The following is a 20,468-nucleotide window of genomic DNA, read 5'->3' as shown; positions in this document are numbered from 1 at the left end:
CGCGCCCCCCCCCGCAGTGCTGCGCGCCCACGCTCACAGCAGCAGCCAGGATTAGGCCTGGTTTGGCCTGGATCGGGGCCCCTGTGGAGCGCGGGAGCGTTCCTGCGCTCCGCAAGGGCCCACAACGGACCCAATCCACGCCAAAACGGGTACAGATCGGGTCCGTTTTGGCGCAGATCGGGCCCATTGTGGGCCCCTGCGGAGCGCAGGAATGCTCCCATGCTCCACAGGGGCCTTAAACAGACCCGATCTCCCACTGGGAGATCGAGGGGGCCTGGCAACCCTAGTCAAATGTGACAGAAAAGATATGTCTGTGGGAGCTGATGGAGCCCAGAGATGGTTTGAGCTTCCTATTTAAACCAGTGGAGCTTAACCCAAACAATAGCCTTGAAGGACCAGTGATGGTTATGCTTGTTAGTGCAGTGTAAATGTACTAATGATTTGATGAGAGTATCTTTTCAGCAGTCCGGCAGTGGTATGCTCACCCCTCACCAGTTTATCTGCATAGTACATCCTGGTGTTTAATTCATAATCTCCAAGGATGTGGCCAGAAGCTCACACTAGACACAGCCTTTTATTTACAAATCATAAACAGCTGATTCAGTGGACTGAAGTAATGAGGTAGGATTGGATATGATGATGGGCTATCTTTCTTTTGTAAATCATTGATCACAAAAGTTTATGTTTAATTATATAATTGGCTAGAGAAAATTTCCTGTGGTCTAGAGAAATCTCAGTGCTTTTAGTATAATGTGACCCAAAAACTCTGCAATTTCAACTCTGCAATTTCAGAATCCCCAGAAATGAGGACCAAAAGGAAATTTTAGAAGTGCTTTTATTAAGTACAAACATTCAATGATAAAACATTTCAACAAAATTATCAGGTATGAGATCAGGAAAACAAACTTATTCATAAGTCTTAAAGTGCAAAGAGGGATTTTGATTAGCTATCTTGCTGGATACCATGGACCAGTAGAGGAGGGAGGAGGAGGCCATTTCATTGAATTACCCTCCTCACGGCAGCCTTCCATAACTGTGCTGCATTTTGGGTTCCCTGTTCCTCAGAGATGATTTTCAGGACAAACAGCAGGCTGATGTGGGGGAATGGGAGGCAAGGATTGATCTGTGGCACTCCTTCAACAAGCTTTTCTACAGGATGCAGCTCAATGGGTATTTCCTCTGAGCAACATACACATTGACATCATCGGGTTCCATTTTGAATCAGAGAGTCTAGCTTTAAAAAAAAAGAAAACCATGTAGTCTCTTGAAATGGTGGGTGTCAGTCTATAACATGAGATATAATAGCATCATGGCTTCCTGCTGTTGTACTTTTGTTCCAAGCAATATACCTATACTCCATATAGAGAGACTTCAGGACCATCCGAGATACCTTACGCTTTCAGCAAATGTTTAAATATCTACTAACATAATGCTCATTTTCGGGAACATTTTTAAAAATCTTGTTATTCCCGTTTGGAAGTTACTTTTAGACACCACAATGTTGTTGTTTTTTCATGAAGAATGAACAAACAGTTGCCTTTCCCAAAGAGGTAGCCTATACTATTCTTTACACAAAGGGTAGATCTTTAGCAAAGCTGCCTTATACAGAATCAGACCATTGGTACTTTCAAGGTCAGTATTGTCTACTCAGACTGGCAGTGGCTCTCCAGGGTCTCGGGCAGAGATCTTTCACAACACCTTAGTGCCTGGTCCTTTTTTTACTGGAAATATTGAGGACTGAACCTGGGACTTTCTGCATGCAAAGCGAATGCGGTACCACTGAGCCACAGCCCATCCCCACTACCTACCTCAAAGATCCCATTCCTAACCCTGGAGAGGCTACAACTATCAGCTGTGCTGGATCCTGAAATCTATCGTAGGTAGTAGGCATTTTCAATCAGGTTTTAGAGTTAACGAAATTTTCATAATAGAAGTTTGCCTTAGCTGTCAGGTCAATTATTCTTTACAAAAAAAAGTCTATGGCAAAATGTATCTTAAATCCTTAATATATATTAAAATATTTATATCCAATCTTTCCCTCCATGTAGGACCTTCTGGCTGGCTAATCAATACTATCACAATAATCTATCACAAACATATCATAAAAGCATTATCGAGAACCCTTCCCTCGCCCCCCCAGCCTTTCAGAAAAGCTGACCAGCAGCACAGACAAGAACATTCAATTTGATACTCAAACCAAAGGCACTCTGAAACAATAAAGAATTGACATGCTATCTAAAGGAGAGCAGTGAGGGAGCTAACCAGACCTCCTGGGGCAAAGAGTTCCATAGGCTATGTGTAACTGGCAAGAACGCCCTACTCCATAGTTCATTTCATATACTGTACACTTTGTTATGTTACTATGCTCTAAGAATAATTTACCTTGTCTAACATGAACTGTACTGGCCAGCCTTGGACTAGTCAGTCTTCCTCAACCTAACTTACATTGCAGGGTTCTCGTGAGGAGAACATGGAGATGGGGCGAGGCAGGTATAGCTTGAGGAAGAGTGGGATTAAAAATGAAATAGATAATACACAAAAAGAAGAATGTTAGTAGGCATACCCAATGTCTTTTGTAAACAACTATTGTGGCTGTTGGTACATTTACTTGGAAACTCCACTGATCTAAGTGGGGACTTTCTTTCAAGATAATGTAGTTATCTTGAAAGGACATAACTTCTACTAGGCACGCACACAGTAACTGTTTTGTATTGTGCTTGTAGCAGTGATACTGGCACATACTGAAACTAACATTCCAAACTGCTATGGAACCAGGCTGTCAGAATACTTGGCAAATAGATGGGGGACTGAGACAAGCTCTGGAGAAACCTCTTGGAGCTTATAGGGAGTTTTAGGAAATTTAACAAAAACAAGTTGGCTGAAGGAAGTGGGGCAAAGACGGCATGCTGAAAAACAGGGACTTGAGGAAAACATGGGTGGTAGAGAGATAGCAGGTGAATAGGCAAGCAGCCAAGGAGAAAATACAACTGGTGCCAAACCTCACATGGGACATGAGAGCAGGAGAGGCTATGCACAACTGGCAGAAAAGAATCAGACAAAGCTGGAGACAGGGAGCCAAGGACACACAGCATTGCTAGGTCTATAGCACAGACTCTGTCTCAACTGCAGGTCTTTTAACGGTTGCATGACTTGGTCATATTCCCAGCCGAGTCTTCTACTGTCATGGTTGCATGAAGACTCAGTTTACTTAAGGAAGCAACAAGTTCTTTGGAAACTGCATGCTGATTGCACTGACCAGCTAATTCCTTGGCTATAAGCTTCAAGTAAAGTGTAATGCTTTGGGAGTACAATCAGTAAAAACATGGATCAAGTTTTAGGTACAACACTAAAATACACTGACCATACCACGATAAATATTCCCATTTTAACATGTTAAATTTGTAAGCCAAAGCTCTGCAGCATTTTTATTTCAAGTTTGCCAGTGTAAATGAAATTAATTATTTGCTACCCATTATTTCACTGAGCAGTGCTGATATTTAGTTTGTATGTTGGCCCTATAGTCACCAGCTCTGCCTAACACATTTTCTATGGGAATATCAGAACGAGCTTCAAATAACTATAGCACAGTGCTGTTAACTGTATTATTACAGTACATTGTATTGTGATGTTTTCTGTAAGGCATCACGAGATTGGGGACTCTGCCTCTTCCTTTTAATACCATCCTGTCATCATAGACAGATATAGTTCCAAAAGCATGACTTTCTGGAGGAGTTTCAATAATTCCATCAAAAGTAATATGATGGACTCCATTAGAGTCTAAACAGTAACCATTGTCATGAAGGTGGCCTGCAAGAAAACAGACCACAGAGTGATGTGAATGGATGACAGCAAGGGCGTCTTTATAATTCCAAGCAAGGCAGACACAGTTTGAAGCATCTGGGTGGATAGGTATGTGCCCTGCAACAGAAGAAGAAAGGCACTTAAAACAGATGAAATTTCACAACCCTTTCACACCTCCGTGAATTTTGCAGCTAACTAGTTTTGCAGAATTTAGCCGTTTCTGCAGAAAGCTTCTATGTAAACTGAGTGCTGTACCCTAAGATACAGTATTCTTTGCACGTTTAGAATTACATAAGCATTTGAAGCCGGTTTAGCCTTGCAAAGTTGGTATAGCACAGCGGTTAAGAGTATGCAATATGAGCTGAAGGGTCCCAATTCAAATATCACCTCAACTATGAACTCACGGGGTGACCTTAGGAAAGCCTCTATCTCTCAGTTCCAGCCTTCAATCTGTAACGTGGGGGTAATACTATTAGGATATTTTACAGGGCTGTTGAGGATTTCAAATAATTATATGGGAAGCAACAGAAAACACACTATATCACAGAAAATCTACATTTTATTCTGCCTCTAACCATGCAGGCATCTTTCAGCTAGGTGAGGGAGAGGAACAGAACTTTTCCTGGTTATGAACTCTCTAATTCTAATGACCCCCACCCCCACCCCAAGGCATCTTGCTCCGAGACCTCTGTTTCACCACTCATGTTTGGGGTCTCCACAAACATGCAAGTACCTGCGTGCCCTGCCTTTTTAAAGCACATTATTTCTCTCCAAAAAGAATGTTTCAATTGTATTGACAAATGGTTATTTATAAGGTAAAAAAAAAATTGGACCTGGCCATGCAGTAACTTCAATGTATGCTGCAACTGGTCATGAGGTTAAGTACTCAACTTCTTGGTCGCTCAGCAAGATCAATTTTTCATTTGTATGTCATATTCTGTTTCTTCACATATTAAACTATCCTGAAAATTGGTCTGGCCTACATAATGGCATCATCAGTTTTACTGTAGTATAAACTGAACTCATTACAAGGCCAGTGCCAGGTTATGTGAATCAGATCTGAAACACAACATTATAGGATTTCCTATAACCGCAAAAGTAGGATGTTATTCGGCATGTTGGAGTATTTCATTCCATCCTTAACATCATGTATTCAGAAGTAAAAAAGCAACAATAAAAACCTACCCACTATCACAACTCTCTCTTGATTTATGTCGGCGTATGTCAGAACTTCATCAACCCAATCCAACTGGTCTTGACTAAACCCTCCATTGAACTGTACAAACTGATGTTCAGCAAGGCCTGTAAGGAAAGAAAATCAATCAAGAACCTTGCCAAATAAGATGCTTATGGTTTTGTTTCAAACGTGCATCTTGCAGCTCCATTTAAAATAATTTATATATAAGGACGTCCCTAGCTTTCAACAGAAAGAGCACCAGAGTGCTTTTTTTTTTTTTTTAGCACTGACCAAGACAGAAACCAGGGTTCCCTCGCAAAGTATGTTTAGAAAGTGGACCCTCAGGAACTGGGGCGGGGGGGGGGGGTGGGAATCTGCTGTGTGTGGGGGGGGGATCTGCAGAAATCTCCTCCTCCACCAACAGCAATGCATTTCTACCAGACCAGTAGAACTATTGTTACATCAATGGAACAGCAAATGGGATTCAAGCCAAAGCCCTTCAGTCATTTAAAACCCTTTGGAAACCATCTGGGAGAAAATTCTACCCCAACTGCATGTCTTTGGGCAAAATGCATAGAGGAGTGGTTCTACAACTCCTCTGGCCACTGTAAATTGTATGTGAGTAAATAATGACTTGGATCCAGGGCAACAGTTCCATGCGCACAAGGACTTCTGCCTGCAGAGCTCAACTTCATACTCTCCCTAACCCCCCACTGCAGTCCTACTTCATATTGGAGGCTGCAATGGGAGGGGAGAGGTAAGAAAATTGTGCTTTGCAGGTGAAAGTCCTTGCACGCACAAATGCTGCTCTGGATCCAAGCCATAATCCACAAAGTAAAGCCACTTACCACTTAACAGTTTTCTTTCTGTAAACAGGAAAGCACATAGGACATAACCCCCCTCCCCCAAAATCTATTGATTTTGCCCAACTATAGTTTATATGAAGGTAAAAAATTACCACATATTGTTTTTGCAAAAGAGAACCAATGAAGAGGTGCCATCATTGCCAGTAGTTTGGCACAAACAGTGGGCCTTCATTTGAGAACATTTACCTTGCTACAATAGAAAAATACCACCCACATTAGTGATAAACAAGTGGGGACCCGCAAGGATTTGCGGGAGGCATCTCATTTTCTCCTTCCCCGTCATTCCTTCTTTCACTTCCTTGCCTCTCCACAGCCTCTTCCCCTTTTCTCATTTCCATTCACCTTAGTCTGTCCCCGTTTCCACTTTTCCCTCTTCCACTCCAGATAGCCTCTCCCCTATGGCTCAGCTGCATGGTGAGAAACGTGCAATGACTTGTGTGGGGTACTTCACTTTTCTCTATATTCTCTTCCCCACACTATTTTCTCCTTCTCTACTCCTGGCAGCTCCCATATGCTTGCCTTTCCCTTTCTCTTCTTCAAACTCATTAAACAACTTACCTTTTCTCTCCCCACCATTCATCTATATTTACTAATTTACTTCATATACATACTGCCTTTCTCCACAGTGGGGAGCCAATCACCTTACATCGTGCTTCTTGCCTTCATATTATCCTCACAACCCTCAGAGTTAGGTTAGACTGAGAGTGTGACTGGATTAGTCACCCATTGAGTTTCCATAGCAGAGTGGTGATTTGAACCTGGGTCTCCCACATTCTATTGTGAAACTCTAACCACGACTCTACACTGGCTTTAGGGGGGGGGATGTTCCTGAGCAGTAGCAAGCAGCCAGGACAGGATAAGTCATGCAAATAATGTGGCATCAAGTCATGCAATAGTTGTCTCTGGGCCTGATATCCTTCAATGGCCAAAACAGCCCTGGAAAGGGACCTGCCTTCCCCGCCCCTCCCGCCTTTTCTTGACAGAAACCAAGCCTGGAATACAGACTTAATTGTTACTTTGTTGCCTAGCAACAGCTATTGAGGGCATCTGGTTAAAGCTACAGGCACTCCTTTAACCATTTTGGGTTTTTAAAAAAACCCAATGTATTTTTTTATATTGGTTTTCTAACAACTTGGGTTAAGTTTTGCATATTGTGAAACGCTCACTTCTGCTGCCACAAGTTTAGATTTTTTTGTGACAGCTGGAATCTGGAATTGGGCTTGAGGCATCCATATATCCCAAAGAGAATTTTTGTACATGTTCACAGAGTCTCTAACGGGCTATTAAGCTGTACCCAGTCTTTGAAAATCTGAATCTTCACTGATTATTGCTTGGATCCAACACCTTATCTCTGGGTGTGTTTTTGGTACATTTCTCTCTGGGTGCTGCAGATGCTTTCGTCTGTCAGAGCCACTTCCTGTAACCCTAGGCACTTATGCTTTCACTATACCATTATCCTCCGGTGAGCCGTAAAGTGCCTAACCCTGACAATGGAAGACCCAGAGGACCCATGGATAGGCACAGGATCCAAGCCTATGATACGGACTCCCATAATTCTAGAATTTGTTTTCCTGTAAGAATTCCAGCAGTTCCTGTTTGTCCAGTGTTCAATTCCACGGCCACTACTATAATATGTGGAAGGTAAACACGTGGTGGAAAATATGCATTTTGGAACGGTTATCAATCATAAGTTATAGGTAAGTGCTTTTAGACATGCAACTTCCCTCCACACATTAATGGTGTTTTCTTGCAAGATAATCAGTTGGCAAACTGCAGCCTGTCTTTCCTGTAGCATATGAAACAGTCTGAAATATTACAGGGAAGCTATAGCTCCCTCTCAGAAAACCATGGTCTTTCCCCGAATCCCAATGTCATATGACCACAACTGTATTTGGAAGAGTTGTCATCACTTCATTGCCCATTAATGCAAATCAGAATAAAAGTTACTATCGCTAACTTGCTTTCCTGTGTGCAGTTATATACAAACTTTCATACACAGATAAGTACCTTACAAAATATGTCTTCAGTACACATAAGTTTTAGATAATTGTAAAGGCTGAGTGAGGCATCCCTTTCCCTCAGGGCTATACTAATGCAATAACATGTAGCCCTGATTTCTTCAAATTTATCTTTGCCATTAAAATTGCCACACAAAAAGGAAAAACCTGCATATGTGTTCCCTTCCAAGACATTTTGATATATACATGCATGTATATTCAGTTGCACAAATGGTGAATCCCTCTGACTAGCATGAAATGTTCTCTATCCCTACAGTGTGATTCTGGTAAACCATATTAGCCACGCTCAATACCATACCTACTGGACTATTCAAATTCTCGTTTGGATTATTTTTTCGCAGGAGGTGTAAAGAATCCTGATATTTTTTGGTAGAGGAGTCCCTTCCCAGAAGACTTAAATCATAAGTATCAAGAAGAATGAATCGAAATTTAGTCTTCGGGCAAAAATGATAAGCATGATAAAATTCTGCAGAAGCTTCTTCTGTGGAGTGCTGCTCCCTAGCAGAATTGCAAAGCCAAGTTTGATCTTGTAAGTACTTGCTGTTCAGCACAGATTGTCTTAGATAGTTTCTGCTGAAGTTATACAATTCATGGTTGCCCCATATATGATGGACTGGGGCCTTGAGCTTCTTAAATTCTTCCATGACTCTCGCCAGTGCTTTCTCTGACATCTTATGCTGGGCGTTGAAGCCATCAATGATGTCCCCAAGCTGTAACACAAACTGAGGCTGAACTTCCTCCCCATTCCAATCTTCAATTGCACTCTGGAGATGGTGTAGGCTATGCCTGTAGTATCTCTTTTGGGTTTCCAAGAAATTGTAGCCATCCTCTAGATCAGCATACTGAATATCTGCTATGACTCCAAAGGAGAATAACACCTCAGAAGTTTCTGTTTTTACTCCTTCTCTGCAGCTAAGATCTTCATCCATAATTGCCCAAAGATCTTGTCAAAATCTAGCACAAGGAAAACAAATAATGCTTCAAATTGTAAAACGTGCAAAACAAAATGTGTACAGTTGTATCAGACATAACTATTGTTGGGCCATCTTTTAGGCAAATCACACTGCCATCAAGCTAGTATAATAAAATACAGCATTTGAAATAACACAGGTTACAGTTTCAGTCTTAGGCATGCTTACTGTGGTTAGTTCATTGACTCACTTCTGGACAAACATATGTAGGAACAGGCTACATTGGTGCGATTTGCTACAGATTTACTTCAGAGTAGCCCTAATGATGACGTGACAGGCTAAGCTTCATTGGTGAACAAATAAGGTAAACAAGCATTCATGACCTAGGTGGGTATTCATCTTGACCACTGAAGCCTTTTTTGGTCTAGGGTTTTATGGCTGGAAGAGAAAACAGAAAAACTTGGAACTGCCCAGCCAGCAACTCTCCTTGGAACAGATATTATTTTCCAAAGTTTGGTTTGGCTTGCATTCTTGCAACATGCCCTATATTTTCAAGAGGTGATTGCCAATTCCAGACATCCTGGTCTTTTCATACATTACAGAACTCCTGAAGGAGTAAAGCAGTAACTGAAAATAGAATGGCCTGCCTGAGGAGGTCAGGCGAGCCCCACTCTCCTGGCTTTCTGCAAACGATGCAAAACTGAATGATTCAAAAAGGCTTCTTACTCAGATAGGAGGGCTGTACTGTAGGGAGGGAGTCTCAGATGCTCCGTTAATGAGTTAGGAACCATAGACTTCACCACTATGTTGTACCGGATTCCTGCTAATGCTATGTCCTTATGAACTTGTATCTATTTACCCTATAGCATTGTTTATGGAAATATTCTTGATATTGACTGTACTAATCTCACACTGTGTAATCCACCTGGAGTCTCAGTAAAAAAGGTGGACTATAAATGTCATAAATAAAATAATAATAAAATAATAATAAATATCACCAGCTGTTGTGGTGCAGTGGTTTTAGTACATTTCTAAAGCTGGGGAGACCCAGTCCCAAATTTCCAATAAGAATCTAGTCAGTCACTCTATCCTTCTAATCTGCCACATGGTGATGAGGATAAAATGGAACAGGGGTGAACCACGATGCCATTTCCACCTGTTTCGAGGAAGGGTGGGATTAAAAAGTCATAGAGAAGCAAGTATAGAAACTCCCCCCATAGCCCTCCTCTACATGGTTTTAACTATTTATTATGTTCTTCTGTGTTTGTACCTTGCCTTTCTTCTCAAAGGGTCTTAAAACACGGGTCTCCCAGATCATTGCCCTATGCGCTGCCTCTCTTATGATACCTCCCCGCCACACTGCCTTCGTTTGAAGGGGGCGGGAGGGAGAGGTGTTCCCAATGTGAGGGGTCGTGAATGTTTGGAATAATTTAATTGGGTTGGCAGCTCCAGGTTGGAAAATTTCTGGAGATTTGGGGGTGGCGCCTGTGGAGGGTGTTATATCTATGGAGTATAACACCATAGACTCCATCCTCCAAAGCAGACATTGTCTCCAGGGGAACTGATCTCTGTGGCCTGGAGATCGGTTCTAATTCCGGGGGGCTTCCCAGCCGCCACCTGGAAGTCGATAGCCCTCATTTTATACGAATTCAAATATAGAACTGAGTCTTGCTTCGCATGTTTGCGTAGCCGAAATATTCGGCTGCCAAGCGCCGGGCTTGCTTGCGCGCCGTCTCTCGACGAGACTATACCGTTACTATGGGAACGAAGACTCACCCGGCTTCAAGGAGGCAGCGCCATGCGAAAACCCTCTCTCACCACTCCGCCCGCTTCCTTTCCGGGTCTATTTCTTCCCTCACTTCCTCCCGCCGCTTCCTCGCAGATAGTCCGAAAGACAGAAAAAGGGCGCGACACGCTCACAGGCCCCGAACTTCCTGCAACGGCTCTCTATGACCGCAAGAATGCGATGACGCTCTGCCCCTCGATTTCTCTGTGGCAAATGCCCAAAATACTTTGCGCGGGAAATGCCGGGTTTGGACCGGAAGTGAGGAGTTTTTAAAAGGAAGTGACGTGTAGGAGGCGGAAGTAAAGCGGCGACTTTCATAGAAAGCCAGAGGCTAGTGGTGGGGCAGGATGGGCGCCTCGTTCAGGCCTTTCGCGCGGCTGCTGGCGGGGAGGTTGTTTCGGGGCCCGCCATGTTGTGCCTGTTCCTGTCGTCCTGCCCGCTTCTTTGCCACGGAGCTTCCGGGTGATAAGCCGCGGGATGGCCCCAGCAAACCTGGGGTGAGCAAGTGCTGGGCGACGGAAGAGGGGACGGGCAGTGGGTGTTCTGGCTGCGCAGAACGGATCGCTTACGTGGTCGGGGTAGAAAAACCGATGCCTGGGCGAGATCTTTGCAACTTTGCATTGATACCCTGTTTTCCTGTTTATTGAAATGCCATTGAAATTGATGGTACCATCTAACACTGTGTGATCCGCCCTGAGTCTCAGTGAGAAAGCGGACTGTTAATGACGTAAATAAATAAGAATAAAATCTGCACCGTTAAAGTTGGCCTTGTGTCATTCATAATCTATGCTGGTGCTAGGAGAACTCCTGTTCCCTGAATCCCCTCTTGCTTTTCATTGGCCTGATAGAAATGTAAAGATTTGTTTGTTTTGGTAGCCAGTTATGGGATCCTTGTTGTGGTAGGGCTTATTCATTATTTCCATGGGCCCTTCCCATTGTAATGGCTGTCTTTCCAAAGCATGATGCATATAGCATTTTGAGCCATAGTAAAAGTTATAAATGCTATTTTGTTTTGGAAATGGCAAACATGGACCCCATCATGATAAGAGTAGCCGAGACACAGGCCGAGCGGACCCTATTAAAGTGTACTTGGTTATCTCCCTCTTGGGCCCCAAATGGCAGGAGGGATAAAAGTCAAAAGAGAACAGGGCATTTACTTACAACAAAAAGGTATAACTTGAGAGTTAGGTATTAGCGAGTCTGTAAAAGCAATTGATAGGACAGCAGTTTTGTGAGTAAACAGTATTTATCCAAGTCCTTGCTGTTTCTTTTCCCAGTAGCCTGTGACTTGGAAATCTCTGGCGATTACCTGTGCTGTTGGTGGAGGACTGTTAGCAATAATGAAATTTTTCAAGAAAGAGAAAGAAGAAAGTATGTATGCCACAATCATTTTTAGCTTGTCTCTTTGTTGTATAGATGTGACCATCCTGTGTTCTTTCATAAATGTGGGAGAATTTGTGCAGTGGTTGTCACTACAGTAGTTCTCTATGTTAATCCTAAGAGCTTGTTAGCACAATGCAGTGCAACCTCATTCTTTTCTTCGATTTTATATATTGGTCCTTTATTTTAGTTTTGTACAAGATTGGATGAACCCAATCAGTAAACTCTTATGATGTGAGCATGTGCGTATATTTAGATGTTCTTATTTGAAACCATGAATTTAAGACTCCTAACCATTTTGGACCTTGCAACCTATTGATCATATCTTAATTAACTTAAATATCTCTCAATGCTTAAAATAACCTCTCAATGCTTTAAATACTTAACAGTAATGAAGAAAAAGTAGCATTACTTTTAATATTTTGCTTCTGGCGTTCTAAGCGTTGCTTGCCATTTCTATTATCAACTTTTACATGGTACTGTCCAGAATAATGTAATGTACAGTCCCCTTCCCCATGTACAACATACATCTTTGTAGAAAAGATAGATCAAGGTTGGTAGTCGTGTTTGTCTCTAGCAGTAGAAAAGAACAAGAGTCCAGTAGCACCTATAAGACTAACAAAAATTGTGAGCTGTGGCTCACAAAAGCTCATACCTTACCACAAATTTTGTTAGTCTTATAGGTGCTACTGGACTCTTGCTCTTTTCTACTTTTTCTTTTCTACTTTGTAGAAAAGAAAATCAAATATATGTGGTGGTAGCTAATTTTGATGTGCTCTTAGGTGACCATTTACAGTGAAGCTGCAGGCTTATAACCATTGTCTGTTTTCAGTGCTGGAGAAGGAGAGGAAACGAGCTCTTGGAAAGCCATTGTTAGGTGGCCCTTTCTCGCTTATTGATCACGAAGGACAGCCTAAGACTGATCGTGACTATTTGGGCCAATGGGTGTTAATATACTTTGGTTTTACGCACTGCCCTGACATCTGCCCAGAAGAGCTGGAAAAAATGATTCTAGCAATTGATGAAATTGGTAAGTAAGCTGAAGTGAAATCTGTATTCTCCCTATAGTAGCTCCTCATGAAACAGAATCTTGTTATCATTTGATTTGCTACGTAAGTATTTTCGTAAGGTCTCTTAATCATCAAGTGTTTTTTCTCCTTGCAAGGAATACAATTAAATCTTCAGTAAATAAGCAAATATCATACGAAAGTGGGTAGACTACAATTTATACAAAGTTTGGTCACTGGTTACATTTGGATGTAATGACAGACCTGTGAGTGTGTGTGTGTGTGTGTGTGTGTGTGTGAGTGAGAGAGTGAGAGAGAAATGCTTGTTTGCTGAGCTCCCTCGATCTTAGCCCTTCCCTTACATGGAGCATGGTTAAAATTGTTCTGGTTTCATTAGCCTTGAACCAAACTGCTGCGGAACCCAAACGCAGATGCTGGGTAGTTTGGAGTTTGTTTCTTCCCCTCAAACTGGGTTGCTGAAGCAGTCCACTTTAGATTCTTTGTTTATGAGCAGGGGAAACTTCCTGTTTGTCCCGGTCCCTGTGTTTAGATGCCATGGCAAACTGAAGGCTTCAGTCACATATTCTATGGAATGGGGGGAAGAAGGGTAATAAAACATGAGCATATCAAACGATCTGTGTCCATTCCTGACAAAAGACATTTGTTGTGTTGTCATTATAGGGCTAGTGTATGTGTACATTTGTGTTCAGGTTTGAGAGGCCTTGCTCGAATTTCCCCATAGTAACAGGTTGCTGCTGCCCCCTTGTGGTAATGCCTTCTTTTTGCTAGACCTTTAAAACACATTCCTATTTAGCCATGTGGCTCCAGTGCATCCAGAAATTTCTGGTTGTAGGTTTTTTTAACCTATAAAATTAGAATTACAGGCTAGCTTTGTCCCACTTGGTTAAAAGAGAACATGTGCTTGAACAATTTCTCCTTTCCATTTGTCCTTCCTTGTCACTACTTCCTGCCTGCCTGTCATCTTCTCCTAGTTCTCATTGTAATAATAACAACAGTAACAGCTTATATACTGCCCTTCTGGACAGATTAGTGCCCACTCAGAGCAGTGAACAAAGTCAGTATTATTATCATCACACTACAGCTGGGGAGCTGGGTCTGAGAGGAGTGGCTTACCCAGGGCCACACACACAGCTCATGGAAGTAGTGGGAGTTGAACGAGCAGCATGTTGATTTGCTTTCCTTTACACTTTTTTCAGACTTTTTCTATCCATTAAAATAAGATTTAAATTCATGCAAATCTGCCATTCTCTTAGTCCTATTATATTATAGAATTTGCCTGTTCCTTAAAAATTGACGCTTGGTGAACACCCCTTAAGATGCCATATGTGGGGTGCAATTGCAGAAAGAGCCCTAGTTCTCTTTGCCGTCACCTCATTTCAGATAGGGGTGGGGGCACCCAGAGAAGGGCACATTCATAGGGAAGAAGTTAATCCTTTATGTACTTTAGTCCTAGCTGGGACAGTTGAGGACTTTAAAAGTCAGTACAAGCACTTTCAGCTGTGCCTGGAAACTGGAAGCCTGTAAAAATCAGAGCACCTGAGGGGTGTATCCTCTGTGGCAAGTATCTCTTAAAAATATGAGACAGCTTTTCTAAAGCAGCAGACACAAAGAAATAGACTTGCTTGCTGTTTTGAAAGAGTTTTCCAAACTTGTGTGTGCGAGGGGATGGGGGGCGGGGCGGGTTGTTGTAGTCATCTGCCATAATGCACAATATTGTGTTTTGAGAGTCGTAGAAATTCAGTGGGCCCTACAATGGCCTGTATATTCGTTCTATGTACAGTGGCATTCAATCTTTTCAGACCCAGCATGTGTCTATAACCATTCTGAAACATAGGTTTGTGGCACAGAGTGGTAAGCTGCAGTACAGCAGCCCGAGCTCTGCTCATAACCTAAGTTCAATCCTGGCGGAAACCAGGTTCAGGTACTCGGCTCAAGGTTGACTCAACCTTCCATCCTTCTGAGGTTGGTAAAATGAGTACCCAGTTTCCTGGAGGTAAAGTGTAGATGACTTTAGCAAACCACTCCATACCAAAAAGTCTGCCAAGAAATCATCATCATGCAGCGTCCCCTCATGGGTCAGTAATGACTCGGTGCTTGCACCTTTACCTTTTTTTACCTTTACCTTGATTAAATTTAGGACTCTTCTTTAGCGTAAATCTTTTTTCTAACAAATTTTAGTTCATCTTTTCTATAGAAATACAGATTTATTAAGGATCAATAACTTGGTTACAAATTCTCTTCTGTTCCTTCTGTATCTACAAAAGAAGGCTGTGATGCTGTTGGTGCGGCCCATTAGGTCTGGGCTTATCAAGTTTAATCTGTAGAAGTTTTTCTAGTTCTGGTGCAGAGTACGTGTTGTTCTCTATAGCTATAATAAAACAAGCGTAAGATGAATAGGACCAACACTGGCCTGGTTCAGGTTTAGGCTTTCACAAACCTAGGGTTGCCAACTGCCTGGAGGAAAAAAAATGCCTTCTCCCTTTAGTAGGATCACCAACATCTAGGAGAAGTTGTATACCTCTGTGCCTTGGAAAACCTCAGCTGCCCATTTCCACACATTTAGCATTAGCATCTATTAGCATTTAATACCATCTACTAAAGGGATATATTTCTCCAAGCTTGTTGGCTCCCTTTCCCTTTCAGTTTTCTTTTTATAGGTTGTTGTGACAGCTGAATCAATAAATATGGGCTCAGTTCAGACATAATGTGAAGCGTGCTTTATTTTAGCTGTGGTCAGTTTGTAAAAACCAGCATTTGGCTCACAGATGATAATTGAAATCATGGTTTGCATCAACAAATCCTTTCCCCCCCCACCTCTCCCAGGAAGACCTGGCTGGTATTCCACTTTGCATTACAGTGTGGACAGCACCTGGTCGTTTCCATTCATATGTCATATGAAACACACTTAAGAGCAACTGTGATTAATAAACCAACTTCAAACCATGGGTTCCTGTCCTGGTTTGACACCCCCCCTAACTATCCATAGTTAGTGAAATGACCTTTTTATTTTTGTATTTAATTCATTTGTAGTTCGCCTTTCTCATGGAGATTCATGTCTGGATCATCACTGGTTGTAGTTAATTGTAATTAAACAGGTTTTGCAAGACTTCTGAGCAGAGCTTGCACTTTCAGTTCTTTGTCAGAGAAAGAACTAACCCACTCTCTGTTAATTCAGACAAGTCAAAATGCTTAGAAAACCCCTTTGTATTTTGTCACATTTTTTTCCTCTGATGGTATTCTGCAAGAACACAAACCGGCAGCTAGGCCATGATCAAGTTGGTTCCTTCTAACATCTCTGTGGTCTTGGGTAGTGGCGAGAAGAGGTATTGAGTTTGATCAGCAGAGATATTAACTATGTTTTTTGTGATAGATGGAATCCAGTCACTGCCAAACGTCACCCCTCTCTTTATCAGCATTGATCCGGAGAGAGACACTAAAGAAGCCATTGCCAGATATGTTAAAGGTACTGCTTTATCACCTTATCTGGTACTGAATATCTTAACCTTGTAACTTGGTTATGTTGTAACTGTATGACTATACTAAAAATTGCAGCAATGAATGGTCATCACATGGTTCTTCTAATGCACGTTCCATTGTTTTTTTTATTGAAGAGTTTTCACCCAAGCTGGTTGGATTGACAGGTTCCAAAGAGCAGATTGATCAGGTAGCTCGAACATACCGTGTCTATTACAGCCCTGGACCAAAAGATGAAGATAATGACTACATAGTAAGTGCATGTAATTTTCAGTTATACCATAGCTGGATAATCCTGGAGGGCTGTAGGTGTGAAGATAAGTCAGCTCTGCATAAAACGTGTCAATTTTGCAATGTTCAGGGTAGATGAGGCAGGATAAGAAGGAAAGGCATGGATTTCCAGGAGTGGGGGCAGGCTGACTTTCTCAGCTTGAGATTCTGCTGAAGGCATGAACAGAGGACGTGCAGGAAGGTGTGGAGGAGAAAAGCACTGCTTAGTGGTGCAAACTGAAGAGCGGTTCTGGGGTTTGGGAAATTACCATAACCGCCAAAGAGCAGTTAGGCAAAGTGATAGCTCTGAATAAGGTATTGAGGAGAGTGGGTGAAGATGAAGGGCAGCAAAGCTAATAGATAGCTGGGAAGCCACTGGGGAAGAATTGTTGGCTTGTTTAGAACATTTTTATGTTGCCTCTTCAGAGAGGCTGCTCAGGGTGGCTTACAAAGAATGGGTCTAGTTTGTTCATGGCAAGAGAACTTGCCAGGTAAGACTGCAGAGTTTCTGTAGCTGGTGGAATACTTGAATTTAGAACACTCTCATGGTGAGTGTGCTGGACAGCACTTGTGAAGGTGTCTGTTTATTTGGGCCCAGAAAAGCTGACACTGTTGCACTCTGATTTTGCAGTCAATTCCATTGCATCGCTTGTATGCATTTTTTAAAAATGTCTAATCCACTTTGTGTCTTAGCAAGAAAGGTAGACTACAATTGAAAAAAACTGAATAAACTAAACTGTTTGGATAGGCTCAGGCAGCCTTGAGGTTGGTGTTGCTGCTCAAGGTAAAAAATGAGCTTTGCACATTAACTTACTTTGGAAGAACCATAATGTTGTGATCTGAGAAGTCCAGGTATATAAGCTCTTATAAGCTGTCCTTATGCATCCATCTTTCCTTGCCAAACTGATCAGTATGAGCTGTATGTAGAGTGTCTTTTGTATTAAAATTGGCAATTATTAACACTCTAGCCAGGAGGGGGAGCCAGATGACACATAGTTTTCCCTGATTGTACAATCTGTTGTTCCATTTTCTGGTGATGTGGCTCTTTCCTGTTTTAAAATGAAATCATCTAAAAGTACGAGTTTTGTTCTCACAGCCTTTACAAAATAGAGTCAGTTCACCTAATTGACACCATGGTAATGAAGAACTGACATGAACTAGACATTCATGTAATGCTGACTTAGCAACAGTGATTAAAAAGGTAGTCCCTTTCCCAGACTATTCCTTCTTTGAGCAGTGCTAATAGATGGCTTTATAAATTGCCTTTTAAGACTCACATCAAGTTAAGAGGAAGAGCTCTCTCTGTGCATCTGAGGATCTCAATAAGAGGTCTTGCATATTCTTGCTTCCAGAAGGAAAATCTCCAAGAAGTAGCCGGTGAGCTCAAATGTCAGGGATAGTATTTCCCCACGTGTTTCCTAGCATAGTGACAGGGCTAATGCCCAGTATAAGAAGGCCTTCTTATGCGACTTGTATATGTGCTATGATTCAGGATGGACTTCCTGCATATCTCAGAATTTCTAGTTAACCATTTAAGTCGGGATGTCTTAAAAAATGTTGATTTCCCTGAGCAGCTTGTATCTCCTCAACAGAAAGTTTTGCAAAGAGCAGCCTTGTGGGGTTTCTTCCTTCTCCAGGGTTTGACTGCTTTCATGGTCCCTGATGGGGGTATGCTTTTTGCCCAGGTTTATCTCCTTGTATTTTTCTCATAAAGAACCATCTCATGTCTGAGACATTCCACGACTGTGTATCCAGAGCTTGAAGCAATCAGGAGCCGGAGTGGCATTCTGACAGTGGTCTGAGGGGCTGACTTGCCGCTGAGGTAGAACCTGCCTGTCAGTCTTCTCAGTTTGTCTTGTGTATTCTTTTACAGGTGGATCACACCATTATAATGTATCTTGTTGGGCCAGATGGGGGCTTCGTTGATTATTATGGCCAAAACAAAAAGAATACTGAGATTGCAGCTTCGATTGCTGGGCACATGAGACAGTATAAACCGCCGAGTTAAGGGACAGGACGTTTCTGGCTACGAGGCAGGCAAGTGGAAGCAGAGTTGTGCAAGCAGTTTGTCTTGGCACTTACCTCATGGGCTTGAACTCCCCACTGATATTATGCCTGCAAATTTACCCTTTAACCTGGGCTAAATAAGGGGCCTACTTGGAAGAATGCTTTTCTTTGAATGTGCCTTACATTTGCATTTGTTAAAGATTGAGAGGGGCAGTACAGAAGCATTTCCTCTGAAAAGGTGAACATTTCTAGATCTTGATTACTGAAGCCTTGAAATCTTCCCCAACCTTGTAGTCTATGTTCTTGCCCTCCTGAATAGACACCTGAAGAGTAAGAGACCACAACAGCACTTTTCACAGGACCAGCCTTTTCTGGCATTTGAGTATCATTGGCTAAACAGGATTGTGGCTTCAGCATGACTTCCAAAGGAGCACTTCTTTACAGTCATAGGAACTATCTTGGCTTTTTTCAAAGTGGTTTGTAAAACAAAGCAGGGTTTAGTAGCATGGTAAAGGGCCATTGAATCATATGTATAAATTATGTATGTAACATGTTACAAATTGCAGATGATGAAATAAAGCGAGAGAAACTGAGAACCTCTTTTCCGTTGAAATCTCACATTGGTAGCGTGAATTTAGCAATTAAAAGCATGACTTGTGCATCTCCAATGCCTTCTGAGTTGGCCAATATTCCCTTGACCGAGATAAAATCAGTGTTTGCAGAGCGAATGGGTGGGGTCTATTCTAAAAATAACAGGGAAGCTTAATCTACTAATGATGGAGAGATGCACAGTATCACAACAGTTTGCCACAAAAACACACAGAGAAGTCAGTTTCTAGATGGGATCCAAAGAGATAGAAATGTTTGCTATAGAATGCAGAATGTACACTATCATGTTCATCGTGAACAAATGGTCATGTTGACAAAAATCTTCGCAGCATTTGAGTAATTGGAGGAACTTCTCTGGGTAAGTTAGTGGCAGGCGGCTCTCCATCTGCTACCCTGCCCCCTGTTCCCCAAGTGTTTGGCCTGCATTCATTTCTCTGGTTTGAACAGCCTGTGTCTGAAAAGGGGTTGTTCCTTTGGAATGTAGCAGGGTTTCATAAGAAAGAGACATCGTAATATAAGAAGATTCCCATGGAGCTGAAATATCTTCTCTGCTTCTGAGATGCCTGCTGGTAAAAAAGACGAAGTCTCCTTTAATCTAAGTGTCCAGTAAGAATTTCCGTGGGTCAATTTGCACCAAACCTTCATTCTCAGCTGTTAAGGCTTCTATGCAGAGGCAGCTCTTTCCCCTTCTTTACATTACGTGTGTGTGTCAGAGAGGGGAGACCATTTGATACCTCTGGAGGATTCAAGCTACTAAAATGTATTAACTTGAATTTAACTTGGGTTTTATCTTTTTTTTCCAGGAGAGAGAGGGAGAGAGGGAGAGGGGGGGGGAGGGGAGAGAGAGAGAGAGAGCGTGCGTGCGTGCGTGCGTGTGTGTGTGTGTGGTTGTTGGTCCATTTTAAAACGTCTCGTCGAGGAAGAGCTCTAAGGTCACATCTTCAGAGTTTTTATAGTATTTAAAATATTTTAACCAAAAATACTAAGTTTACTGAAGAATCTCAACTTGGAATCGCTCTGCATTCCTTACTTTTCTAGACTGATAACAGGGTTTGGATGCCTGACTGTATTCTCCTTGGTAATGGAGACTACCTGACTTCACCAGGCTGTCTAAGATTGGCTCCAGATCTTCAAAACTCCA

At 42.2% G+C, this 20,468-nt stretch overlaps 2 protein-coding genes across 3 annotated transcripts; one reads left to right on the top strand and one right to left on the bottom strand.

The window, feature by feature from the left end:
- Nucleotides 1-2,934: 2,934 nt before the first annotated feature.
- ADPRM (ADP-ribose/CDP-alcohol diphosphatase, manganese dependent) lies at nt 2,935-10,621 on the bottom strand. Its single transcript, XM_054978391.1, has 4 exons — nt 10,550-10,621; nt 8,161-8,816; nt 4,987-5,103; nt 2,935-3,918 (listed from the first exon to the last, which is right to left on the bottom strand). Exons 2-4 carry the CDS (start codon nt 8,789-8,791, stop codon nt 3,578-3,580), a joined length of 1,089 nt encoding a protein of 362 aa, XP_054834366.1. The 5' UTR covers nt 8,792-8,816; nt 10,550-10,621; the 3' UTR covers nt 2,935-3,577.
- Nucleotides 10,622-10,892: 271 nt separating this feature from the next.
- On the top strand, nt 10,893-19,314 carry LOC129328303 (protein SCO1 homolog, mitochondrial). 2 transcript variants are annotated; one of them, XM_054977275.1, is made up of 6 exons: nt 10,893-11,056; nt 11,840-11,930; nt 12,772-12,969; nt 16,338-16,430; nt 16,579-16,694; nt 18,585-19,314. In XM_054977275.1, the coding sequence occupies exons 1-6, from the start codon at nt 10,907-10,909 to the stop codon at nt 18,717-18,719; spliced, it is 783 nt and encodes a 260-aa protein (XP_054833250.1). In that variant the 5' UTR covers nt 10,893-10,906; the 3' UTR covers nt 18,720-19,314. The 2 variants fall into 2 exon arrangements, with proteins under 2 accessions (XP_054833250.1, XP_054833251.1); XM_054977276.1 differs by having other exon boundaries at nt 10,947-11,056; nt 11,837-11,930.
- Nucleotides 19,315-20,468: the final 1,154 nt, after the last annotated feature.

This window comes from Eublepharis macularius, chromosome 4 (assembly GCF_028583425.1).
Source record: "Eublepharis macularius isolate TG4126 chromosome 4, MPM_Emac_v1.0, whole genome shotgun sequence".
NCBI lineage: Eukaryota > Metazoa > Chordata > Lepidosauria > Squamata > Eublepharidae > Eublepharis > Eublepharis macularius.
Note: the sequence above shows the minus strand (reverse complement) of the source record. Positions and strands in the feature narration are given on the sequence as shown.

Excerpts from the sequence above, each read along its gene's own strand:
- LOC129328303 (XM_054977275.1), top strand. The coding sequence starts at position 10,907 with ATGGGCGCCTCGTTCAGGCCTTTCGCGCGGCTGCTGGCGGGGAGGTTG. Across the intron at positions 11,057-11,839 it reads ATGGCCCCAGCAAACCTGGG|CCTGTGACTTGGAAATCTCT; the intron begins GTGAGCAAGTGC and ends TTTTCCCAGTAG. Across the intron at positions 12,970-16,337 it reads TCTAGCAATTGATGAAATTG|ATGGAATCCAGTCACTGCCA; the intron begins GTAAGTAAGCTG and ends TTTTTGTGATAG.
- ADPRM (XM_054978391.1), bottom strand. The coding sequence starts at position 8,791 with ATGGATGAAGATCTTAGCTGCAGAGAAGGAGTAAAAACAGAAACTTCT. Across the intron at positions 5,104-8,160 it reads GAATTTGAATAGTCCAGTAG|GCCTTGCTGAACATCAGTTT; the intron begins GTATGGTATTGA and ends CTTTCCTTACAG. Across the intron at positions 3,919-4,986 it reads AGAGAGAGTTGTGATAGTGG|GGCACATACCTATCCACCCA; the intron begins GTAGGTTTTTAT and ends CTTCTGTTGCAG.